General features: G+C 57.6%; 1 protein-coding gene and 1 long non-coding RNA gene across 3 annotated transcripts; one reads left to right on the top strand and one right to left on the bottom strand.

Annotated features, from left to right (window-relative positions):
• The first annotated feature begins 8,493 nt into the window (after positions 1-8,493).
• On the top strand, positions 8,494-11,910 carry LOC139999902 (uncharacterized). The gene is made up of 2 exons (XR_011805328.1): positions 8,494-8,612; positions 10,138-11,910. It is a non-coding gene; the product is annotated as an uncharacterized lncRNA (long non-coding RNA).
• Positions 11,911-13,632: 1,722 nt separating this feature from the next.
• On the bottom strand, positions 13,633-25,340 carry KAT8 (lysine acetyltransferase 8). 2 transcript variants are annotated; one of them, XM_072029518.1, is made up of 11 exons: positions 25,049-25,340; positions 23,672-23,746; positions 22,216-22,391; positions 21,177-21,230; positions 20,884-21,048; positions 18,615-18,704; positions 17,160-17,300; positions 16,972-17,065; positions 16,729-16,879; positions 13,895-14,049; positions 13,633-13,807 (listed from the first exon to the last, which is right to left on the bottom strand). In XM_072029518.1, exons 1-11 carry the CDS (start codon positions 25,323-25,325, stop codon positions 13,743-13,745), a joined length of 1,443 nt encoding a protein of 480 aa, XP_071885619.1. In that variant the 5' UTR covers positions 25,326-25,340; the 3' UTR covers positions 13,633-13,742. The 2 variants fall into 2 exon arrangements, with proteins under 2 accessions (XP_071885619.1, XP_071885620.1); XM_072029519.1 differs by lacking the exons at positions 13,633-13,807; positions 13,895-14,049 and adding an exon at positions 14,394-14,556.
• Positions 25,341-26,398: the final 1,058 nt, after the last annotated feature.

Here is a 26,398-nt window from a genome sequence, read left to right as displayed (position 1 = left end):
TAAGGGAGTTTTGAGGGGTTATGGGGTGTTTGTGAGGGAAAAAAGGGGGTTTTGGGGGGAATTGTGACAGGATTTGGGGTGTTTGTGAGGGGATTTGGGGGGTTCTGAGGGGATTTGGGTGTTACTGGGGTTTTTAAGTTTATATAAGGGGGGTTTTGAGGGGTTATGGGGTGTTTATGAGGGAAAAAAGGGGGTTTTGGGGGTTTTGGGGGGAATTCTGACAGGATTTGGGGTGTTTGTGAGGGGATTTTGGGGGTTTTGAGGGGATATAGGGAAATTGTGAGGGGATTTGGGGTGTTATTGGGGTTTTAAAGTGTATATAAGGGGGTTTTGAGGGGTTTTGGGGGGAATTGTGACAGGATTTGGGGTGTTTGTGAGGGGATTTTGGGGGTTTTGAGGGGATATGGGGTGTTTGTGAGGGGATAAAGGGGGGTTTGAGGGGATTTAGGGAAATTGTGAGGGGATTTGGGGTGTTATTGTGGTTTTTAAGTGTATTTGAGGGGGTTTTAAGGGGTTTTGGATGGAATTGTGACAGGATTTGGGGTGTTTGTGAGGGGATTTGGGGGATTCTGAGGGGATTTGGGGTGTTATTAGGGATTTTAAGTGTATATAAGGGGTCTTGAGGGGTTTTGGGGTGTTTGTGAGGAGATTTTGGGGGTTTTGAGGGGTTACGGGGGGAATTGTGACAGGATTTGGGGTGTTTGTGAGGGGATTTAGGGGATTATGAGGGGATTTAGGGAAATTTTGAGGGGATTTGGGGTGTTATTGGGGTTTTTTAAGTGGATATAAGGGGTTTTTGAGGGGTTATGGGGTGTTTATGAGGGGATATAGGGGATTTTGAGGGGATATATGAAAAGTGTGAGGGGATTTGGGGGATTTTGAGGGGATTTAGGGAAATTGTGAGGGGATTTGGGGTGTTATTGGGGTTTTTCCATGTATGTAAGGGGGTTGTGGGGATTTAGGGAATTTTGAGGAGTTATGGGGAAACTGTGAGGAGATAACGGGGTGTTTGTGAGGGATTTTAGGGATTTTGGGGGTTCTTGGGGTTTTTGAGGGGATTTGGGGGGTTCTAAGGGGATATAGGGGATTTGGAGGGGTTTTGGGGGGATTTGAGGGGATTTAGAAGGGATTTGGGGGAATTGTGAGGGTTTTGCGGAATCTGTGAGGGGATTTGGGGGGTTATTGGGGTTTTTGAGGGGATTTTGGGGGGTTTTGAGGGGAATATGGGGGGATTTGAGGGGATTTGGGGATTTTAAGGGAATATGAGTGCCCCCCCCCAATTTTGTGCCCCTAAATGACGTCATTGCCCCCCCCCTACCCCCATAACAGGTCCTGGGGGGGCGTCGGAGGCGGAACCCGGTGAGTTTTTGGGGTGGGGGGACACGGGGGGGTTACAGGGGGGATTTGGGGGGGTTATGGGGTTTGGGGGGGATTTGGGGGGATTTTGGGGGAGGTGGGGGGTTGTACGGGGGTTTTGGGGGGGGTTTATGGGGTTTGGGGGGGATTTGGGGGGGGTCATGGTGTTTAGGGGGTCTTTGGGGGGGTTCAGGGGGGTATTTATGGGGGTTTGGGGGAATTGGGGGGGTTATAGGGGGGTTTGGGGAGGGTTTGGGGGGGTCCAGTGAACTTTGGGGGGGTCCTTAAGACCTTGGGGGATTTTTTGGGGTCTGGGGGGGGGGATTTGGGGTTTTATGGGAGCGGCTGGGGGGGATTTATTTTGGGGGGGGGGTCTCATGGATCCTGAAAGGGGGAACTTTGGGGGGGTCTCCAGGGACAATTTGGGATCGTGGTGATTTTTGGGGGGGGTCCCTAAGACTTTATGGGATTTGGGGTCCTTTTTGGGGATTTGGGGTTTTATGGGGGCATCTGGGGGGGATTTATTTTTGGGGGGGGGTCTCATGGATCCTGAAAGGGGGAACTTTGGGGTCTCCAGGGACAATTTGGGATCATGGGGATTTTTGGGGGGGGTCCCTAAGACTTTATGGGATTTGGGGTCCTTTTTGGGGTTTTGGGGTTTTATGGGGGCATCTGGGGGGGATTTATTTTTGGGGGGGGGGGCTCATGGATCCTGAAAGGGGAAACTTTTTGGGGTCTTTGGGATTGTGGGGGATTTTTGGGGGCTTCCTTGGACTTTATGGGGGTTCGGGGCTACTTTGGGTTTTGGGCTTGTGGGCATTGTGGGGGGTCTCTGGGATTTCTGGGGAGGGGGGGGCTTGGGGTCCTGAAAGGGGGAACTTTTGGGTCTGCAGGGACAATTTAGGATCATGGGGATTTTTGGGGGGTCCCTGAGCTTTGGGGGGATTTTGGGGTCGGGGGGGATTTGGGGGTTTTATGGGTGGATCTGGAGGGATTCTTTTGGGGGGGGGGCTTAGGGGTCCTGAAAAGGAAGCTTTTGGGGTCTCCAGGGACAATTTGGGATTGTGGTGATTTTGGGGGTCCCTTGGTTTTGGGGATTTTTGGGGTCTTGGGGGATTTTGGGTTTCTGGGGCATCTGGGGGTCTCCCAGGATTTATTTTGGGGAGGGAGGCTTGGGGGTCCTGAAAGGGAAGGTTTGGGGGTCTCCAGGGACTTGGGGGATTGGGATGATCGTCTGGGGGGGGGTCCCTGGAGGACTTTGTGGGTTTGGGGGCTCCTTTTGGGGTTTGGGGTTTTATGGGGGCATCTGGGGGGGTCTCCGGGATTCCTTTTGGGGTGGGGGGGGGGCTTCGGGGTCCTGAAAGGGAAACTTTGGGTCTCCAGGGACAATTTGGGGTCGTGGGGTTGGGGGGGGGTCCCTAAGAGTTTTGTGGGTTTGGAGGTATTTTTGGGGTCTGGGGGGGGGTTGGGGGTTTATGGGGGCGTCTGGGGGATTTCTGTTGGGGGGGGGCTCATGGGTCCTGAAAGGGGGAACTCTTGGGGTCTCCAGGACAATTTGGGATCGTGGGGATTTCGGGGTTGTCCTCAGACTTTATGGGATTCGGGGTCATTTTAGGGATTTTGGGTCGCCCCTGACCATTGCCCCTTTCTGAGGTTCCTGCGGGCCCCACCAGCCGCGTGGTGGGGGGCTCGGGGGCGCGGGCGGGGCAGTGGCAGTGGCAGGTCACGTGGCCTTCGGGGGCGCCACGTCTGCGGGGGTCGCTCATCACCCCCGCCTGGGTGTCACCGCGCACTGCTTGCCCGCGTGGTTGCCCCCAAACCCGGCCCTATAAACCCCCTACGACCCTATAGACCCCCGATCCTATATAGTCCCCCCGAACCCTGACCCTATATGCCCACCCTGACCCTATAACCCCCCCGACCCTGACCCTATAGCACCCCTGACCCTATATACTGCCCCCGTCCCTATAACCCCCCCGGCCCTATAAACCCCCCCGACCCCTATATAACCCCCCTGACCCTATAAACCCCCCCGGCCCTATAAACCCCCTCGACCCTATCTGCCCCCCAAAAACCCTTGACCCTATAAACTCCCCCTGACCCTATAAACCCCCCCCAAAAAAACCCCGACCCTATATACCTCCCTGACCCCATAAACTCCCCTGACCCTATAACCCCCCCCCAAAAAAAACATGACCCTATAGCAACCCCTGACCCTATAATGCCCCCCCGGCCCTATAACCCCCCCAATGAACCCTGACCCTATATACCCTCCTGACCCTATAACCCCCCCCGATCCTATATACCCCCCCAAAAAAATGACCCTATATACCTCCCCTGCCCTATATAACTGCCCTACATAACCTGCCCTATATAATGTCCCTCCTGTCCCTGACCCTATATAACTTGCCCTATATAACCCCTCCCCTCTGTGATGTGACCCTCTGTGGCCCCTCTGCCCCTCTGTGACCCCCTGACCCTATATAACATGACCCTATATAACCCCCTGACCCTCTGTGACCTTGTGACCCTATATAGCATGACCCTATATAACTGCCCTGTATGACCCCCTGACCCCATATGACCCCCCCACCCCTATATGACCTATCCCCTATATAACTGCCCTATATGACCCCCTGACCCTATATGACCCCCTGTCCCCTCTAGGAAAACCCCCTGTCCGGGTACCGCGTGCCCTCTGTGACTGCCCCTATATAACCTGACCCTATATGACCCCCCTGCCCCTCTGTGGCCCCCCGTGACCCTATGTCCCCCCCGACCCTCTGTGACCCCCTGACCCCATATCCCCTCCCCATCAGGAGGCCCCTGTCCGGGTACCGCGTGCCCCTCTGTAACCCCCTGACCCTATATGAGCCCCCTGACCCCATATGACCCCCCGACCCCATATGACCCTGTGACCCTATATGGCCCCCCTGCCCCTATATGACCCCCTGACCCTATATGACCCCCTGCCCCTATATGACCCCCTGACCCTATATGACCCCTGCCCCTATATAACATGACCCTATATGAGCCCCCCTGACCCTATATGACCCCCCTGACCCTATATGACCCCATATTGCCCCCCTGACCCCATATGACCCCCCCGACCCTATATAACCCCCTGCCCTATATGACCCCCTGCCCCTATATGACCCCCTGCCCCTATATGACCCCCCTGACCCCATATGACCCTATGACCCTATATGACCCCCCTGACCCTATATTCCCCCCCTGACCCCATATGACCCCCCTGACCCTATATAACCCCCTGCCCTATATGCCCCCCTCACCCCATATGACCCTATGACCCTATATAGCCCCCTGACCCTATATGACCCCCTGACCTTCTGCCCACTGACCCTATGTCAGCCCCCTGCCCCTATATGACCCCCTGACCCTATATGACCCCCTGCCCCTATATGACCCCCTGACCCTATATGACCCCCTGACCCTATATTGCCCCCCGACCCTATGTAGCCCCCCGACCCTATGTGGCCCCCTGCCCCTATATGACCCCCTGACCCATATGGCCCCCTGCCCCTATATGACCCCCTGACCCTATATGGCCCCCTGACCCTATATCCCCCCGCCCCTATATGACCCTGTGACCCTATATGACCCCCCGACCCTATATAACCCCCTGCCCCTATATGACCCCCTGACCCTATATGACCCCCCTGCCCCTATATAACCCCCTGACCCTATATGACCCCCCTGACCCTATATCCCCCCCCGACCCTATATGACCCTGTGACCCTATATGACCCCCCCGACCCTATATAACCCCCCGACCCTATATAACCCCCCTGACCCTATATCCCTGACCCTATATGACCCCCTGACCCTATATAACCCCCTGACCCCATATGACCCCCCGACCCTATATCCCCCCCCGACCCTATATGACCCCCCTGACCCTATATGACCCCCTGACCCTATGTGGCATGACCCCATATGCCCCCCTGACCCCATATGACCCCCTGCCCCTATATAGCCCCCTGACCCTATAGTGACCCTATATGAACCCCCTGACCCTATATAACCCCCTGCCCCTATATGACCCCCTGACCCTATATGACCCCCTGACCCCATATGACCCCCTGACCCTATATCCCCCCCCTGACCCTATATGCCCCCCTGACCCTATATCCCCCCCTATAGGGAAAACCCCCCTGTCCGGGTCCCGGGTGCCCTTATAACCCCCTGACCCTATGTCCCTGCCCCTATATAACCCCCCTGCCCCTATATGACCCCCCTGACCCATATGACCCCCCCGACCCCATATGACCCTATGACCCTATATAAGCCCCCTTGACCCTGTATGACCCCCTGACCCTGTGTGGCCCCCTGACCCTATATGCCCCCCCGACCCTATATAACCCCCTGCCCCTATATCACCCCCTGACCCCATATGACCCCCTGACCCTATATACCCCCCCGACCCTATATGACCCCCCCGACCCCATATATGCCCCCCCGACCCTATATGACCCCCTGACCCTATATAACCACCCCTACCCTATATGACCCCCTAACCCTATATGACCCCCTGACCCCATATAACCCCCCGACCCTATATGCCCCCCTTGACCCTATATGCCCCCCCGACCCCATATGACCCCCCCGACCCTATATGCCCCCCCTGACCCCATATGACCCCCGTGACCCTATATGCCCCCCCCCTGACCCCATATCCCCCCCTCTAGGGAGAGCCCTGTCCCCCAGTTACCGGGTGACTCTGGGTCCTCCACCTCCTGTCCCCCGACGCCCCAGGTGCGCCGTGAGCCGGGTGGCCCTGCCCCCTATCCGACCCTCTGGCGACAGAGGGGGGAGGGGAGGGTCACGTGACGGGGGAAGAGGGTGGCGTGAGGGGGGGAGAGGGAGCCTGGCCCTGGTCCCCTCGACCCCCGCCGCCCCCTCCCCCCGCGTGCGCCCCCCATTTCCCTGCCCGGCCCCCGCCTGCGCCTCCCCCCCGGCGCCAACTGCACCCTCGCCGGGTGAGAGACGCGGACCGCGGGTAGGGGGGGGGATTTGGGGGGGGGGTTTGGGGGGGTTGGGGGGTCGGTTGGGGGGGTTTGGGGGGGGGGGTTTGGGGGGGATTTGGGGGATTTTGGGGGGGGTTTGGGGGAGTTGGGGGGGTTTGGGGGGGGAGGGGGGTATAAGGGGGATATGGGGGGGTTGAGGGGGATACTGGAGGATTTGGGGGGGTTTGGAGGGGAAATGGGGGGGTTTGGGGGGGTTTGGGGGGGTTTGGGGGATTTGGGGGGATTTGGGGGGAGGGGAAGGTGGGGGGGTTTGGGGGGATTTGGGGGGATTTTGGGGGGGTTTTGGGGGGATTTGGGGGGATTTGGGGGGATTTGGGGGCGTTTTGGGGGGGTTGGGGGAATTGGGGGGGTTTGGGGGGATTTGGGGGGGATGTTGGGGGGTTTGGGGGGGTTGGGGGGTGTGGGGGATATTTGGGGGGGGTTTGGGGGGGGTTTGGGGGGTTTGGGGGGTTTGGGGGGGGGGTTGGGGGGATTTGGGGGGGGTTTGGGGACATTTTGGGGGGATTTGGGGGGGATTGGGGGATTTGGGGACATTTGGGGGAGTTGGGGGGGATTGGGGGGATTTGGGGGACATTTGGGGGGGTTGGGGGGGATTTGGGGGGCATTTGGGGGGATTGGGGGGGATTTGGGGGGGTGTGGAGGGGATATGGGGGGGTTGGGGGAAACAGGGGGGTTTGGGGGGGATTTAGGGGGGTATGAGGGGGATATGGGGGGGGTTGGGGGGGGTTTGGGGGGAAAAAAGGGGGATTTGGGGGGATATTGGGGGGATAGAGGGGGGCATTGAGGGGGGTATGGGGGGATATTGGGGGGGTTTGAGGAGATTTGGGAACATTTTGGGGGATTTAGGGACATTTGGGGACATTTAGGGACATTTTGGGGGATTTAGGAACATTTGGGGACATTTTGGGGGAGGTTTGGGGACATTTTGGGGGATATGAGGGAGATATTGGAGGCGTTGGGGGATTTGGGGGAGGATTTGGGGGGTTGGAGGGGATTTGGGGGACATTTGGGGGCATTTTGGGGGGTTGGGGGGATTTGGGGGGGTTGGGGGGGGAGGGATTTGGGGGGAATGTGGAGGGGTTAGAGGGAGATGGGGGGGTTGGGGACACTTTGGGGGGACATTGGGGGGGGTTGGGGGGGGTTGGGGGGGATTTGGGGACACTTTGGGGGAGGTTTAGGGACACTTTGGGGGCAGTTTGGGGGGGAAATGAGGGGGGTTTGGGGGGGGTGAGGGGGGATATGGGGGGGGTTGGGGACACGGGGACACTTGGGGAAATTTGGGGCCAATTTGGGGACCTGCGCCAATGTCCCCCATGTCCCCAGGCCCCCTGCCCCCCGCACCCTGCAGCAGGGTTGGGGGTGGGGACACTTGGGGGGGGGGGTTTGGGGAGGTTGGGGGAATTTGGGGGGAAATTGGGGGTTCGGGGATAGGGGGGGACATTGGGGACATTAGGGACAATTCGGGGGGTTAGGGGACATTTGGGGACATTTGGGGGGATTTTGGGGGTTCGGAAAATGGGGGTTGGGGGAATATTGGAGGGTTTGGGGGGGTTTGGGGACATTTGGGGGGAATTGGGGGTTTGGGGGATGGGGGACATTGGAGGATTGGGGACATTGGGGGGGGGATTAGGGGACGTTTGGGGACATTTGGGGACGTTTGGGGGGATTTGGGGGTTTGGGGCAATTGGGGGGAATTGGGGGATGTTGGGGGGGATTGGATGAGTGGAGAAATGGAGAATGGACACAGGAGATAATGGAACAATTGGGACGATTGGATGGTGGGATCATTTGGGAGCATAGGAACAGTCAGAGATACTGGAACAGTCAAACGAACGGAGGGGGATTTGGGGCGGTTTGGGGCCGAATGGGGGGGGCTCGGGGGGGTTGGTGGACGCGGGGAGATTTGGGGAGCAGGAGGACACTTGGGGACACTTGGGGCGGTTTGGGGACCTGTCCCCAATGTCCCCCATGTCCCCCAGGCCCCTGCCCCCCGCGCCCCTGCGGCCAGCAGGTAACTGCGCTCATCAGCGCCCGGCGCTGCCGCTGCCTCTACGGGGGGGGGGTGACGCCCCCGGGGGGGAGGTGACACCCCCCTGGGGGGGGGACACCGCAGGAGGATGACCCCGGGGACAGCGGGGGACATTTGGGACCCCCGCCTGGGACACGCTGTGCGCAGGGTACCCCGAGGGGCAGCGAGACGCCTGCCAGGTGGGGACCCCCCCCCAAAATGTCACCTCCCCCCCCCCAAAATGTCACCCTCTGTGTGGCCCCACAATGTCCCCAATGTCCCCAAATGTCCCCCAATGTCCTCAATGTCCCCAAATGTCCCCAATTATCCCCATTGTCCCCATTCCCCTAAATGACCCCAATTGTCCCCATTGTCCCCAAATGTCCCCCAAATGTCCCCCAAATGTCCCCAAATGTCCCCAAATATCCCCAAATGTCCCCAGCTGTCCCCAACTGCCCTCACATGTCCCCAAATGTCCCCAATTGTCCCCAATGTCCCCAAATATCCCCCAATGTCCCCAGTGTCCCCAAATGTCCCCAATTGTCCCCAACACCCCCATTACCCCAAATGTCCCCATTACCCTAATTGTCCCCATTGTCCCCAAATGTCCCCCAATGTCTGCAATTGTCCCCAAATGTCCCCAACACCCCCATTACCCCAACACCCCAAATGTCCCCAAATGTCCCCATTACCCCAAATGTCCCCAATGTCCCCCATTGACCCCAAATGTCCCCAAATGTCCCCAATGTCCCCCATTGACCCCAAATGTCCCCAAATGTCCCCAATGTCCCTATTACCCTTATTGTCCCCAAATGTCCCTATTGTCCCCAATGTCCCCGTTACCCCAATATTCCCATTACCCCAATTACCCCCAACACCCCCAATGTCCCCAACACCCTAAACGTCCCCAAAATGTCCCCAAATGTCCCCACTGACCCCAAATCCCCTTTTAGGGTGACTCGGGCGGCCCCTGGCGTGCCGCGTGGGGGGCTGGTGGCTGCTGGCGGGGGTGGCCCCAGCTGCCCCCCCCAACACCCCCATTACCCCAACACCCCAAAATGTCCCCAAATGTCCCCAATGTCCCCAAATGTCCCCAAATGTCCCCATTACCCCAATTACCCCCATTACCCCAAATGTCCCAATGTCCCCAATTGTCCCCATTACCCTTATTGTCCCCAGATGTCCCCATTACCCCAATTACCCCCAACACCCCCAAATGTCCCCATTGTCCCCATTGTCCCTAAATGTCCCCAATTGTCCCCAAATGTCCCCAAATGTCCCCATTGTCCCCAAATGTCCCCATTGTCCCCAAATGTCCCCAAATGTCCCCAAATGTCCCCAATGTCCCCAAATGTCCCCAATGTCCCCATTACCCCAATTACCCCCAACATCCCCAATGTCCCCATTACCCTACACGTCCCCAATGTCCCCAAATGTCCCCAATGTCCTCATTACCCTAAATGTCCCCAATGTCCCCCATTGACCCCAAATGTCCCCAAATGTCCCAATGTCCCCATTACCCCCAATGTCCCCAATTATCCCCAATTGTCCCCATTGCCCTAAATGTCCCCAATGTCCCCATTACCCTAAATGTCCCCAAATGTCCCCAATGTCCCCAAATGTCCCCAGTGTCCCCATTACCCTTATTGTCCCGAATTGTCCCCAAATGTCCCCCATTGACCCTAAATGTCCCCAAATGTCCCCAACTGTCCCCCCCTTTTATAGGGTGACTCGGGCGGCCCCCTGGCGTGCCGCGTGGGGGGCTGGTGGCTGCTGGCGGGGGTGGCCAGCTGGGGGCAGGGCTGCGGCCTCCCCTCCCGCCCGGGGGTCTACACCCGGCCCGGCGCCCACGCCGCCTGGATCGCCGCCACCGTCCCCGAGGCCACCCTGCGCCACCCCCCCCTTGGGGACAACGACGGTGACATCGAGGAGGAGGAGGAGGGGGAAGGCTGGTGTCACCCCCACGGCTGGGGGCCACCCCGAGGTGCTGAGGGGGAAGGGGGGGGCGTCATTGGGGGTGGGGGGAGGGTGGGGGGTGGGGGGGTGACATTGGGGGTGGCACTGGTGACAGTGGTGGGGGGGATGTTGGGGGGGTGACAGTGGGGATAGGGGGTGGTGGCACCCAAAAATGGACGATGGAAACCAAAAATGGACAATAGAACACAAAAAATGGGTAATAGAACCCAAAAATGGACACTGGAACCCAAAAAATGGACAATGGGACCCAAAAGTGGACAATGGAACCCAAAAAATGGGCGATGGAACCCAAAAGTGAATGATGGAACCCAAAAGTGGGCATTGAAACCCAAAAATGGACCCCAAAAATGGACAATGGAACCCAAAAGTGGATGATGGAACCCAAAAATGGGCAGTAGAACCCCAAAATGGAGAATGGAACCCAAAAACGGACCCCAAAAATGGGTAATAGAACCCCAATAACGGACATTGGAACCCCAAAATGGGCAATGGGAGCCAAAAAAATGATGATGGAACCCAAAAATGGATGATGGAACCTAAAAGTGGACATTGGAACCCAAAATGGCCTCAAGGACTTGATGGTGGCACCCAAAAATGGGAAATGGAACCCAAAAATGGACAATAGAACCCAAAAAATGGACGATGGAACCCCAAAATGGACGATGGAACCCAAAAGTGGACAATAAAACCCCAAAATGGATGATGGAACCCAAAAATGGGCAATAGAACCCCAAAGTGGATGATGGAACCCCAAAAATGGATGATGGAACCTAAAAATGGGCAATAGAACCCAAAAAATGGGCGATGGAACCCAAAAGTGGAGGATGGAACTCAAAATGGACATTGGAACCCAAAAATGGACCCCAAAAATGGACGATGGAACCCAAAAATGGGCAATAGAACCCAAAAGTGGGCAATGGAACCCAAAAAATGGACGATGGAACCCAAAAATGGGCAGTAGAACCCCAAAATGGAGAATGGAACCCAAAAACGGCCCCCAAAAATGGGTAATAGAACCCCAATAACGGACATTGGAACCCAAAAATGGGTGATGGGACCCAAAAATGGACATTGGAACCCAAAATGACGAGGAGGAGGAGGAGGAGGAGGAGGAGGAGGAAGGCTGGTGTCACCCCCACGGCTGGGGGCCACCCCGAGGTGCTGGGGAGGGGGTGGGGGGCGAGGGAGGGGGCGTTGGGGGGGTGGGGGGAGGGTGGGGGGTGTCTGGGGGGTGGGGGTGGCACTGGGGGTGGCACTGGTGACAGTGGTGGGGGTGTGGGGGTGAGGAGCCCAAAAAATGGACATTGGAACCCAAAAATGGACCCCAAAAATGGACGATAGAACACAAAAAATGGGCATTGGAACCCAAAAAATGGGGGATGGAACCCAAAAATGGACATTGGAACCCAAAATGGCTTCAAGGACTTGGTGGTGGCACCCAAAAATGGACGATGGAACCCAAAAGTGGATGATGGAACCCAAAAAACGGACAAGAGAACCCAAAAATGGACCTCAAAAATGGACGATAGAACATAAAAATGGACAGTGGAACCCAAAAAATGGGCAATGGAATCCAAAAATGGACAATGGGACCCAAAAAATGGATGATGGAACCCAAAAATGGACAATAGAACCCAAAAGTGGATGATGGAACCCAAAAATGGGTAATAGAACCCAAAAAATGGACATTGGAACCCAAAAATGGACAACAGAACCCAAAAAATGGATGATGGAACCCAGAAGTGGACGATGGAACCCAAAAAGGGACAATGGGAGCCAAAAGTGGAGGATGGAACCCAAAAATGGACGATGGAACCCAAAAAATGGACAATAGAACCCCAAAAATGGATGATGGAACCCAAAAAATGGATGATGGAACCCAAAAGTGGATGATGGAACCCAAAAATGGACCCCAAAAATGGACGATGGAACCCAAAAATGGATGATGGAACCCAGAAATGGACATTGGAACCCAAAAAATGGGCGATGGAACCCAAAAATAGGCAATAGAACCCAAAAGTGGGCAATGGAACCCAAAAGTGGACAGTGGAACCCAAAAGTGGATGATGGAACCCAAAAATGGACAATGGAACCCAAAAATGGACATTGGAACCCAAAAATGGGTAATGGAACCCAGAAGTGGATGATGGAACCCAAAAATGGACAATAGAAACCCAAAAATGGGCGATGGAACCCAAAAAATGGACAATAGAACCCAAAAAATGGATGATGGAACCCAGAAGTGGACATTAGAACCCAAAAGTGGGCAATGGAACCCAAAAGTGGATGATGGCACCCAAAAAATGGACGATGGAACCCAAAAGTGGATGATGGAACCCAAAAAATGGACAATAGAACCCAAAAAATGGACGATGGAACCCAAAAATGGGCAACGGAAACCAAAAAATGGACAATAGAACCCAAAATGGCTTCAAGGACTTGAGGGTGGCAACCAAAAGTAGGCAATGGAACCCAAAAATGGACAATGGAACCCAAAAATGGACGATGGAACCCAAAAATGGACAATGGAACCCAAAAATGGACGATGGAACCCAAAAGTGGACGATGGAACCCAAAAATGGACAATAGAACCCCAAAAATGGATGATGGAACCCAAAAGTGGGTAATGGAACCCAAAAGTGGACGATGGAACCCAAAAAATGGGCGATGGAACCCAAAAGTGGGCATTGAAACCCAAAAATGGACCCCAAAAATGGACAATGGAACCCAAAAGTGGATGATGGAACCCAGAAATGGACATTGGAACCCAAAAAATGGACAATAGAACCCAAAAGTGGACAATGGAACCCAAAAATGGACCCCAAAAATGGACGATGGAACCCAAAAATGGGCAATGGAACCCAAAAGTGGGTGATGGAACCCAAAAATGGCACCAGGAGCATCGTGGTGGCATCCAAAAATGGGTGGTGGGTGGCACCCAAAAATGGACGATGGAACCCAAAAAATAGACGATGGAACCCAAAAAATGGATGATGGGACCCAAAAATGGACATTGGAACCCAAAAATGGCAGCAGGAACCCAATGGTAGCACCCATGAAAGACTTCAGCACCCATGGGTGCCCCCCAACACCCAAAATGTCCCCAAGAACACCCACGGGTGGCACCCACGACGCCCCCCAGCACCCACGAAGGACCAGAGCACCCATGGGTGCCCCCCCCAGCACCCATGGGTGCCACCCCAACCCCCCCCCCAAAAAAATAAACCACACCAGCACCCCACAAACCACCTCCAGCCTTTTATTGATGGGTGGGGGGGCAGCACCCATGGGTGGGGGGTGGGGGGGAGGGGAGGGGCAGCACCCATGGGTGCTGACCCCCCCCCAACCCCCCCTCACTTTTTGGCCAGTTTGGCCTGCTTGTGCTTCGGCGGCGCCCACCGCAGGCAGATGGAGTCCACTGGGGGGGGGGACGGGGACACAAAATTAGGGTGGGGGGGGAGCACCCATGGGTGCTGGGGGGGTGGGGGTGGGGGGGGGCACCCACCGGTGATGGGGGGCTTCTTGTACTGGGCGCTCTTGAGGTGCTCCTCCACCAGTTTGGGGGTGACGCAGATGACGTGCTGCCCCTTCCAGTACTTGACCATGTTGAGGGACTGCAGGGTGCTGATGATGTCGGTCTGGGTGATGCTGGTCATCTGGCTGGGGGGGGTTACTGGGGTTACTGGGAGCACTGGGAGGGACTGGAAGCGACTGGGAGGGACTGGGAGGGGGTTTGAGGGGGATTTAGGGGGGGTTGAGGTGGTTTTAGGGGGTTTTGGGGTGGTGGTGGTGGTCTAAAAGTGGTTTAAAGGTACTGGGAGGTTACTGGGAGCACTGGGAGGGGTTACTGGGAGGACTGGGAGAGACTGGAAGGGACTGGGAGGGGTTACTGGGGACTGGAGGGGTTTGGGGTGGTTTTAGGGGGAGATTTTGGGTGGTGGTTGTGGTTTAGAGGTGCTGGGAGGTAACTGGGAGGACTGGGAGGGGTTACTGGGAGCACTGGGAGGGACTGGGAGAGGTTACTGGGAGGACTGGGAGCACTGGGAGGGGTTACTGGGAGCACTGGGAGGCACTGGGGGCCCGCCCTGCTGCCCCTTCCAGTACTTGACCATGTTGAGGGACTGCAGGGTGCTGATGATGTCGTTCTGGGTGATGCTGGTCATCTGGCTGGGGGGGTTACTGGGGTTACTGGGAGCACTGGGAGGGACTGGGAGGGGTTTTGAGGGGTTTTCGGGGGAAATTGGGGGGTTTTGGGGTGGTGGTGGGGGTCTAAGAGTGGTTTAGAGGTGCTGGGAGGTAACTGGGAGGACTGGGAGGGGTTACTGGGAGGACTGGGAGGGACTGGGAGGGGTTACTGGGGAGGACTGGGAGAACTGGGAGCTACTGGGAGGGGTTACTGGGGGGACTGGGAGGGGTTTTGGGTGGGTTTGAGGTGGTTTTAGGGGGGTTTTGAGGTGGTGGTTGTGGTTTAGAGGTGCTGGGAGGTGACTGGGAGGACTGGGAGGGGTTACTGGGAGCACTGGGAGGGACTGGGAGGGACTGGGAGGGGTTTGGGGTGGGTTTGGGGCGGTTTTAATGGGGTTTTGGGGTGGTGGTTGTGGTTTAGAGGTGCTGGGAGGTTACTGGGAGGACTGGGAGGGGTTACTGGGAGCACTGGGAGGACTGGGCGGGGTTACTGGGAGCACTGGGAAGGGTGCAGGAACTCCAGCAGCACCCACAGCCCAAGTTACTGTGGGTTACTGGTCATACTGGGCTTTTACTGGGCGCTTCCTGGTCATACTAAGAGCTTACTGCTCTTACTGGGAGCATACTGGTTCATACTGGGAGCATACTGGTGCCCACCTGAGGTCCTTGATGGAGAAGGAAGCCCTCCAGGCCCACCCATGGCTCAAGTTACTGGTCATACTGGGCTCTTAGTGCTCTTACTGGGCGCTTACTTCTCTTACTGGGAGCTTACTGGTCTTACTGGGAATATACTGGTCATACTGAGAGCATACTGGTTCATACTGGGAGCGTACTGGTGCCCACCTGAGCTCCTTAATGGTAAAGGAAGCCCCCCAGGACCTCCAGCAGCACCCATGGCTCACACTGCTGGTCATACTGGTCTCTTGGTGCTCTTACTGGGAGCATACTGGTTCATACTGGGAGCATACTGGTTCCTACTGGTTCCTACTGGTGCCCACCTCAGGTCCTTGATGGAGAAGGAAGCCCCCCAGCACCTCCAGGAGCACCCATGGCTCAAGTTACTGGTCATACTGGGACTGTAGTGCTCTTACTAAGAGCTTACTGCTCTTACTGGGCTCTTACTGGGAGCATACTGGTTCATACTGGTTTCTACTGGTTCCTACTGGTGCCCACCTGAGGTTCTTAATGGAGAAGGAAGCCCCCCAGGACCTCCAGCAGCACCCACGGCTCACGTTACTGGGGGTTACTGGTGGTACTGGTCTCTTAGTGCTCTTACTGGGAGCATACTGGGAGCATACTGGTTCCTACTGGTGCCCACCTGAGCTCCTTGATGGAGAAGGAGCCTCCCCAGGACCTCCAGCAGCACCCATGGCTCAAGTTACTGGTCATACTGGGCTCTTAGTGCTCTTACTGGGTGCTTACTTCTCTTACTGGGAGCTTACTGGTCTTACTGGGAATATACTGGTCATACTGGGAGCATACTGGTTCATACTGGGAGCGTACTGGTGCCCACCTGAGGTCCTCAATGGTAAAGGAAGCCCCCCAGCACCTCCAGGAGCACCCATGGCTCAAGTTACTGGTCATACTGGTCTCTTGGTGCTCTTACTGGGAGCATACTGGTTCATACTGGGAGCATACTGGTTTCTACTGGTTCCTACTGGTGCCCACCTGAGGTCCCTGATGGAGAAGGAGCCTCCCCAGGACCTCCAGGAGCACCCATGGCTCAAGTTACTGGTCATACTGGGCTCTTGGTGCTCTTACTGGGAGCATACTGGTTCATACTGGGAGCATACTGGTTCCTACTGGATCCTACTGGTGCCCACCTCAGGTCCTTGATGGAGAAGGAAGCCCCCCAGCACCTCCAGGAGCACCCATAGCTCACATTACTGGTCATACTGGTCTCTTGGTGCTCTTACTGGGAGCATACTGGTTCCTACTGGGAGCATACTGGTTCATACTGGTTTCTACTGGTTCCTACTGGTGCCCACCTGAGCTCCTTGATGGAGAAGGAAGCCCTCCAGGCCCACCCATGGCTCAAGTTACTGGTCATACTGGGCTTGTAGTGCTCTTACTAAGAGCTTACTGCTCTTACTGGGCTCTTACTGGGAGCATACTGGTTCATACTGGTTCCTACTGGTTCCTACTGGTGCCCACCTGAGGTCCTTGATGGACAGCGTCCCCCGGAAGTCCCGCAGGATCTCCAGCAGCACCCAGGACCAGTAACTGCGGTAGCTCAGCTTGCCCAGGTCCGAGAGCGGCTTTTCGGGGGACCCCACGGTGCTCTCCAGTTTGGACAGCTCGTAGCCTAAATTTTTTTTTGGGGGGGGGGGCACCCGTGGGACCCGGGCGGCCCCAAAACCTCCCTTTTTCACCCCAAAAAACGCGGGCAACACTCACTGAAGGCGATGAGGAACTTGCCGTAGCCGCGGCGCTGGTAGGGGGGCAGGGTGAGGATGCAGGCCACGTTGTTGCCGTCGGGGGACTCCTTCTCCTAGAGGGGGGGGTGGGGGGGGGGTCGGCACCCATGGGTGGTCCCCGGTGGCACCCATGGGTGCCCCCCACCCACCCATGGAGGAGGGGGGCACCTTGGAGAAGTAGCCGACGATGTGGGCGCCCTGGCGGTCCACCTCGGTCAGGAGGTAGAAGACGAAGGGCTCGACGTCGAAGTAGAGGGTCTTGTGGTCCAGGAAGAGCTTGGCCAGCAGGCAGAGGTTCTGGCAGTAGATCTGGGGGGGGTGGTGACGTCATGTCGCGACATATCGCGATATATCGCGACGTATCGTGACGTGGCGCGAGGTGGGGTGGGGTGGGGTTCACCCCTAGGGGTCGTGGTGTGGTAGAGGTTGGCCAATGAGGTGGTTGTCGTGGTGTCTGGTGGTGTTACGTGTCATGATATGTCGTGACATGTCATCGTGTGTCATGACATGTCATTGCATGTCACGATATAACATCATGTGTCATGATATGTCACCTTCACGTCCCCAAGGGTCATGATCTGGTAGAGGTTGGCCAACGAGGTGGTTGTAGAGGGTAGACCTGGTGTCCCATGTCGTGACATGCCATTGCATGTCATGATATGTCATCACATGTCACGATATGTCATTACATGTCATGATATATCATCACGCGTCAAGATAAATCACCATGTGTCATGATATGTCATTACATGTCATGATATGGCATCACGCATCAAGATATGTCACCATGTGTCATGATATGTCATGATATGTCACCACGTGTCACCTCCATGTCCCCAAGGGTCATGATCTGGTAGAGGTTGGCCAACCAGAGTAGGTTATCATGGGTAGACCTGGTGTCCCGTGTCGTGACATGTCATTGCACGTCATGATATGTCATCATGTGTCACGATATGTCACGACATGTCATGATATGTCATCACGCATCATGATATGTCATCATGTGTCATGTCATGGCATATCATGATATATCATCACGTGTCATGATATGTCACCATGTGTCATGATATGTCACGACATGTCATAATATGTCATCACGTGTCATGATATGTCACCATGTGTCACCTCCATGTCCCCATGGGTCATGATCTGGTAGAGGTTGGCCAATGAGAACGTATCATGGGTAGACCTGGTGTCTGTTGTTGTTATGTGTCATGACATGTCATGATATGTCATCTCATGTCGTGATATGTCATCGTATGTCATGATATATCATGATATGTCACCACGTGTCACCTCCATGTCCCCATGGGTCAGGGTTTGGTAGAGGTTGGCCAACCAGAGCACGTTATCATGGGTAGACCTGGTGTCCCATGTCGTGACATGTCACTGCATGTCATGATATGTCATCTCATGTCGTGATATGTCATGATACGTCACCACGTGTCACCTCCATGTCCCCAAGGGTCATGATCTGGTAGAGGTTGGCCAACCAGAGCACGTTATCATGGGTAGACCTGGTGTCCCGTGCCGTCACGTGTCACGACACGTCCCCACATGTCACGATATGTCACGATATGACACGACATGTCGCGACATGTCCCCGCGTGCCACGCCCCGCACCTTGTGGTCCTTGCCGTCCACCTCGTACACGGAGATGTTGCTCTTGCGGTAGATCTCGCGGCCCGGCGGCTGCCGCCACTGGCACTGGCCCTGGGGACAAGGACACGGAGTCACCGCCCCGGCATGCGTCACACGCGTCATGCGTGGCCCTAAACATGTCACACGCGTGTCACCAACCCTGTAGACCCTCTAAGTGCCCCCAGACCTCACGGACCTGAACCAAGACTTGGAGATCCGAGGCTGGGGCCACCCCGCACCCCACACGTCCGTGTCCCCACGTGTCCCACACATGTCCCACGTGTCCCTAAACATGTCACACGCGTGTCACACGTGTCCCTAAGCGTGTCACAAACCCCACAGAACCTCTAAGTGCCCCCAGACCTCAAGAACCTGACCCAAAACTTGGAGATCCAAGGCTGGGGCCACCCCGCACCCGACACGTCCGTGTCCCCACGTGTCCCTAACATGTCCCCCGTGTCCCCAAACATGTCACACGCGTGTCACACATGTCCCTAAGCATGTCACAAGCGTGTCACCAACCCTATAGATCCTCTAGGTGTCCCTAAACCTCGTGAATCTGACCCAAGACTTGGAGATCCAAGGCTGGGGCCACCCCACACCCCACACGTCCGTGTCCCCACGTGCCCCTAACATGTCACACGCGTGTCACACGTGTCCCTAAGCATGTCACATGCATGTCACTCAACATATTAAAGCTCCAGGTGCCCCCAGACCTCAAGAACCTGACCCAATTCTTGGAGATCCACGGCTTGGGCCACCCCGCACCCCACACGTCCGTGTCCCCACGTGTCCCACACATGTCCCACATGTCCCCAAACACGTCACACGCGTGTCACACGTGTCCCTAAGCATGTCACATGCATGTCACTCAACATATTAAAGCTCCAGGTGCCCCCAGACCTCACGAACCTCAACCAAAACTTGGAGATCCAAGGCTGGGGCCACCCCGCACCCCACACATCCGTGTCCCTAACATGTCACACATGTCCCCAAACATGTCACACACGTGTCACACATGTCCCTAAGCGTGTCACACACGTGTCACCAACCCCACAGAACCCCAGACCTCACAAACCTGACCCAAGACTTGGAGATCCAAGGCTGGGGCCACCCCGCACCCCACACATCCGTGTCCCCACGTGTCCCATACATGTCACACGCGTGTCACACATGTCCCTAAGCATGTCACAAGCGTGTCACCCAACATACCAAAGCTCCAGGTGCCCCTAAACCTCATGAACCTGACCCAAGACTCGGAGATCCAAGGCTGGGGCCACCCCGCACCCCACACGTCCGTGTCCCCACGTGTCCCTAACATGTCCCACGTGTCCCTAAACATGTCACATGCGTGTCACACATGTCCCTAAGCATGTCACCAACCCTGTAGAACCTCTAAGTGCCCCCAGACCTCAAGAACCTGACCCAAGACTTGGAGATCCAAGGCTGGGGCCACCCCGCACCCCACACGTCCGTGTCCCCACGTGTCCCAAATGTCCCCACACGTCACACGCATGTCACACATGTCCCTAAGCATGTCACACGCATGTCCCCAAACATATAAGAGTTCTAGGTGCCCCTAGACCTCGTGAACCTGACCCAATTCTTGGAGATCCAAGTCTTGGGTCACCCCGCACCCCACATGTCCGTGTCCCCACGTGTCCCACACATGTCCCCCGTGTCCCCAAACATGTCACACGCGTGTCACACGTGTCCCTAAGCGTGTCACCAACCTAATACAGGCCATAAGTGCCCCTAGACCTCACGAACCTGACCCAAGACTCGGAGATCCAAGGCTGGGGCCACCCCGCACCCCACACGTCCGTGTCCCCACGTGTCCCTAACATGTCCCACGTGTCCCCAAACATGTCACACGCGTGTCACACATGTCCCTAAGCATGTCACCAACCCCGTAGAACCTCTAAGTGCCCCCAGACCTCAAGAACCTGACCCAAAACTTGGAGATCCAAGGCTGGGGCCACCCCGCACCCCACACGTCCGTGTCCCCACATGTCCCTAACATGTCCCACGTGTCCCTAAACATGTCACACGCGTGTCACACGTGTCCCTAAGCGTGTCATCAACCCCATAGATCCTCTAGGTGTCCCTAAACCTCGTGAATCTGACCCAAGACTTGGAGATCCAAGGCTGGGGCCACCCCGCACCCCACACGTCCGCGTCCCCACGTGTCCCTAACATGTCACACGTGTCCCTAAACATGTCACACGCGTGTCACACGCGTGTCACGCACCAGGTGCAGGCGGTAGGTGCGCTCGTACTTCATGTACTTGAGGCAGTACTCGCAGATCCAGAGCTTGGGCTGCTTGCCGTAGTCCTCGGGGAAGGGCGAGAAGTACCAGGCGTCGATCTCGAAGTGCCCGATGTGGATTTTGTCCACGTATTTCACCTTCGTGATCTGGGTTTTGGGGTGAAAAACGGCGATTTTGGGTCATCCACAGTCTCCTCTGTTCGGGTTTAAGGGTTGGGGGTGGGTCCCGCACGGGTTTTTGGGGGGAAATGGGGTGGTTTTGGGGTCCTGCTCACCGCCTCGTGTTCCTTCTCCAGCGCGGCCGTGGTGGGATCCATCTCGGCGTAGGTCTGCCAGGGGATCCCAGTAAGGCCCAGTAACTCCCAGTGCCTCCCAGTAACACCCAGCGTATACTCCAGGGGCTCCCAGTAACTCCCAGTAACACCCAGTGACTCCCAGAGTATCCCCCAGGGCCTCCCAGTAACTCCCAGTAACACCCAGTGTATCCTCCAGGGCCTCCTAATAACTCCCAGTGCCTCCCAGTAGCTCCCAGTAACACCCAGTGTATCCTCCAGGGCCTCCCAGTAACTCCCAGTACCCCCCAGTAGCTCCCAGTAACACCCAGTGTATCCTCCAGGGCCTCCCAATAACTCCCAGTGCCTCCCAGTAGCTCCCAGTAACACCCAGTGTATTCTCCAGGGCCTCCCAGTAACTCCCAGTGCCTCCCAGTAGCTCCCAGTAACGCCCAGTGTGTCCTCCAGTGCCTCCCAGTAACTACCAGCAACTCCCAGTAACACCCAGTGACTCCCAGAGTATCCCCCAGGGGCTCCCACTAACTCCCAGAGCCTCCCAGTAGCTCCCAGTAACAGCCACCGTATCCTCCACAGCCTCCCAGTAACTCCCAGTGCCCCCCAATAGCTCCCAGTAACACCCAGAGTATCCCCCAGAGCCTCCCAGTAACACGCAGTGACCCCCAGGGCCTCCCAGTAACTCCCAGTAGCTCCCAGTAACACCCAGTTTATCCTCCAGGCCCTCCCAGTAACTTCCAGTGCCCCCCAATCCCCTCCCAGTCCCTCCCAGTGCCCCCCAGTCCCCCCTCAATGCCTCGTAATCCCATCCCAGTGCCTCCCAGTGCCCCTCAATCCCCTCCCAGTGCCCCCCAACCCCCTCCCAGTCCCTCCCAGTGACCCCAGTCCCCCCTCAATGCCTCCTAATCCTAACCCATCACATCCCAGTCCCTCCCAGTTCCCCCCAATCCCCTCTCAGTGCCCCCCAACCCCCTCCCAGTCCCTCCCAGTGCCCCCCAACCCCCTCCCAGCCCCTCCCAGTGCCCACCTTCTGCACGTGGTTGATCTCATCGTGCTTTCGTTTCTGGTTGCGGGTGATTTTGCGCTCGGGCTGCTCGGGGAGGTCGCCCAGGAACTGCTCGGCGCTCTTCTGCACCGCCTCCTTCAGCGTCTTGCTCAGCGCCAGCCGGTTGCGGTCCACCCACTCGTCCAGCCGCCGGTTAACTGGGAGCACTGGGAGTCACTGGGAGGCCCCGGGGGGCTCCTAGGGGGCTGCTAGGGGGTTACTGGGAGGCACTGGGAGCTTACTGGGGCGGTATTTGGGGGTTAACAAGAGCCCTGGGGGGGTTCTAGGAGCTTTGGGAGTTACTGGGAGGCACTGGGAGGTTACTGGGAGGCACTGGGAGCTTGCTAGGGGGTTACTGGAGTGAGACTGGGGGTTACTGGGAGTTACTGGGATGCTACTGGGTGTTACTGGGAGGTTACTGGGAGGCACTGGGAGTTACTGGGAGCATTTAAAGGTTACTGGGAGGCACTGGGAGCTTGCTAGGGGGTTACTGGGAGGTTACTGGGACATACTGGGAGTTACTGGGAGCTTTTTAGGGGGTTGCTGGGAGCCCTGGGGGGTTACTGGGAGGCACTGGGAGTTACTGGGAGCCCCTGGGGGGGCTGTTGGGATGTTACTGGGTTGTACTGGTCTGTACTGGTTTATACTGGTTTTTACTGGGAGTTACTGGGAGGTTTTTAGGGGGTTGCTGGGGGGTTTCTGGGAGCCCTGGAGGGTTACTGGGAGGAACTGGGAGCCCCTGGGGGGGTTGTTGGGATGTTATTGGGTTATACTGGTCTGTACCGGTTTATACTGGTTTGTACTGGGAATTACTGGGAGGTTGTTAGGGGGTTACTGGGGGGGCTTCTGGGAGCCCGGGGGGGTTACTTAGAAGCACTGGGAGCCTCTGGGGGAGCAGTTGGGATATTACTGGTTTATACTGGTCTGTACTGGTTTATACTGGTTTTTACTGGTTTATACTGGTCTGTAGTGGGAATTACTGGGAGGGTGCTAGGAGGCTGCTGGGGGGTTTCTGGGGGTTACTGGGAGCCCCTGGGGGGGTTGTTGGGATGTTATTGGGTTACACTGGCCTGTACTGGTTTATACTGGTTTGTACTGGTTTATACTGGTCTGTACTGGGAGTTACTGGGAGGTTTTTAGGGGGTTGATGGGGAGTTTCTGGGAGCCCTGGGGGGTTACTGGGAGCCACTGGGGGGGCAGTTGGGATGTTATTGGGTTATACTGGTCTGTACTGGTTTATACTGGTGTGTACTGGTTTTTACTGGTTTTTACTGCGAGTTACTGGGAGGTTGCTAGGAGGCTGCTGGGGGGTTTCTGGGAGCCCCTGGGGGTGTTGTTGGGATGTTATTGGGTTATACTGGTCTATACTGGTTTATGCTGGTCTGTACTGGTCTATACTGGTTTTTACTGGTTTATACTGGTTTGTACTGGGACTCACAGCCCACATAGTGCACGTAGAACTCCTCCCGCGCCTCCTGCTCGTTGAGCCGGGACTGGATCACCTCCGCCGAGTCTGTGGGAAACCAGTAAGAGATCAGTACTGGGACCAGTTGGGCACTGGGACCAGTAAGGGAGCGGCACTGGGACCAGTAAGGGACTGGGACCAGTTTGGGACTGGGACCAGTTAGAGAAAGGAACTGGTCCTGCTGTCATACTGGGCCCAGTCCCCTCCCAGTCTCCTCCTCTCCCCCCCCAGTCCCTCCCAGTGCTCCCAGTCCCAGTCCTATACTGGTCCCAGTCCCTCCCAGTCTCTTCCTGTCCCCCCCCAATCCCTTCCCAGTGCCCCCCAGTTCCCTCCCAGTGCTCCCAGTCCTCTTCTATACTGGTCCCAGTCTCTCCCAGTGCCCCCCAATCCCCTCCCAGTCCCTCCCAGTGCTCCCAGTCTCCCTCTATACTGGTCCCAGTCCCTCCCAGTCCCCCCCAATCCCCTCCCAGTCCCCTCCCAGTGCTCCCAGTCCCCTCCTATACTGGTCCCAGTCCCCCCCCACCCCCTCCCAGTCCCCCCCAATCCCCTCCCAGTCCCCTCCCAGTGCTCCCAGTCCCCTCCTATACTGGTCCCAGTCCCCCCCCACCCCCTCCCAGTCCCCCCCAATCCCTCCCAGTCCCTCCCAGTTACCTCCCAGTCCCCCCCAATCCCCTCCTATACTGGTCCCAGTTCCCTCTCAGTGCTCCCAGTCCTCTTCTATACTGGTCTCAGTCCCTCCCAGTTACCTCCCAGTGCCCCCCAATTCCCTCCCAGTGCCCCCAGTCCTCTTCCAGTCCCTTCCAGTGCTTCCCAATTCCCTCCCAGTCCCTTCCACTTCCCCCCAATTCCCTCCCAGTGCTCCCAGTCCCCTTCTATACTGGTCCCAGTCCCCCCCAGTCACTCCCAGTGCCCCCCAATCCCTCCCAGTGCCTCCCAGTTACCTCCCAGTCCCCTCCCAGTGCTCCCAATCCTCTTCTATACCGGTCCCAGTCACCTCCAATCCCTTCCCAGTGCCCCCCAATCCCCCCCCAGTCCCCTCCCAGTCCCTCCCAGTGCTCCCAGTCCCCCTTCAATGCCTCCTAATCCCATCCCAGTCCCTCCCAGTGCTCCCAGTCCCCTCCTATACTGCTCCCAGTCCCCTCCAATCCCTCCCAGTGCCTCCCAGTTACCTCCCAGTCCTCTCCTATACTGGTCCCAGTCCCTCCCAGTGCCCCCCAGTCCCCTCCCAGTCCCTCCCAGTGCTCCCAGTCCCAGTCCTATGCTGGTTCCAGTCCTTCCCAGTCCCTCCCAGTAACTCCCAGTCCCCCCCCACCCCCCTCCCAGTCCCTCCCAGTGCCCCCAGTTCCTCACGCCAGCTGCCGTCGGCCCTGCGGCACAGGTAGGTCTCCCCGATCTCCACCGCCACTTCCGCCTCCCGGGCCTGCACCGGGGGCGGGGGGGGGGGCGGAGGGGGCGGGGGGGGGGGCGGCGGGGGAGGGGGCGGGGCCAGAGGGGGGGAGGAGGGGGCGGGGCCACGCCCAGGCCCCGCCTCCCCCGGGGGGCTCCGGCCCCGCCCCCCCTCGGCGGCTCCGTCCGGGCCCGGGGCCTGGAGGGGAGCGGGAGCGGCGCCGGGAGCTGCCTCCGCCATCGGGCGCCGCGCCGGAAGTGGCGTCACCGGAAGCCGGGGGGTGGGTTTTATAGGGGGGAGTCACGTGACGCGCGTTGCTAGGAGACGAGGGGGCGGGGCCAGGCGTTGCTAGGAGACGGAGGGGTTGGCGGGGGTCACGTAACGGGCGTTGCTAGGAGACGAGGGGGCGTGGCCGGGCGTTGCTAGGGGGCGGGGCCTCGCGTTGCTAGGGGAGGGGAGGGGCCGCGCGTTGCTAGGAGACGGAGGGGGCTGGCGGGGGTCACGTGATGGGCGTTGCTAGGAGACGAGGGGGCGGGGCCAGGCGTTGCTAGGAGACGGGGCCTTTGGCCAATCATTGCTAGGGGGCGGGGCCAAGCGTTGCTAGGAGACGGGGGATTGGCCAATCGTTGCTAAGGGGCGTGGCCTCCGTTGCTAGGGGCGGGGCCTCCCGTTGCTAGGAGACGGGGGGGAGGCCTCAGGGCCTCCCAGTGCTCCCAGTGCCCTCCCAGTAGGCCACTGGCTCCGCCCAGTCCCCTCCCAGTCCCCTCCCAGTTCATCCCAGTGCCCCCCAGTCCCCTCCTATACTGGTCCCAGTGCCTCCCAGTCCCCGCCCAGTCCCTCCCAGTCCCCTCCCAGTCCTTCCCAGTCCCCTCCAATCCCTTCCCAGTCCCTCCCAGTCCCTCCCAATACTCCCAGTCCCCTCCTATACTGGTCCCAGTCCCCTCCCAGTCCCTCCAATCCCCTCCCAGTCCCCTCCCAGTCCTTCCCAGTCCCCTCCCAGTCCCTCCCAGTCCAACCCTCTCCCTCCCAGTCCCTCCAATCCCCTCCTATACTGGTTCCAGTCCCTCCCAGTTACCTCCCAGTTACCTCCCAGTCCCTCCCAGTACTCCCAGTCCCCTCCCAGTCCCTCCCAGTCCAACCCTCTCCCTCCCAGTCCCTCCAATCCCCTCCTATACTGGTTCCAGTCCCCTCCCAGTGCTCCCAGTCCCTGCCCAGTCCCTCCCAGTCCCCTCCCAGTCCCTCCCAGTCCCCTCCCCGTCCCTCCAATCCCCTCCCAGTCCTTCCCAGTCCCCTCCCAGTCTCTCCCAGTCCCC

The sequence above is a fragment of the Anas platyrhynchos genome, chromosome 30 (assembly GCF_047663525.1).
Source record: "Anas platyrhynchos isolate ZD024472 breed Pekin duck chromosome 30, IASCAAS_PekinDuck_T2T, whole genome shotgun sequence".
Lineage (NCBI taxonomy): Eukaryota > Metazoa > Chordata > Aves > Anseriformes > Anatidae > Anas > Anas platyrhynchos.
Note: the sequence above shows the minus strand (reverse complement) of the source record. Positions and strands in the feature narration are given on the sequence as shown.

What these genes read in the sequence shown, in the direction of transcription:
- KAT8 (XM_072029518.1), bottom strand. Translation starts at nt 25,325, where the DNA reads ATGGCGGAGGCAGCTCCCGGCGCCGCTCCCGCTCCCCTCCAGGCCCCG. An exon ending in CTACGTGCACTATGTGGGCT is followed by an intron (nt 22,392 to 23,671) that starts GTGAGTCCCAGT and finishes CAGTGCTCCCAG; the next exon opens with TTAACCGGCGGCTGGACGAG. An exon ending in CTGTCCATCAAGGACCTCAG is followed by an intron (nt 14,050 to 16,728) that starts GTGGGCACCAGT and finishes AACCCCCCCCAG; the next exon opens with CCAGATGACCAGCATCACCC.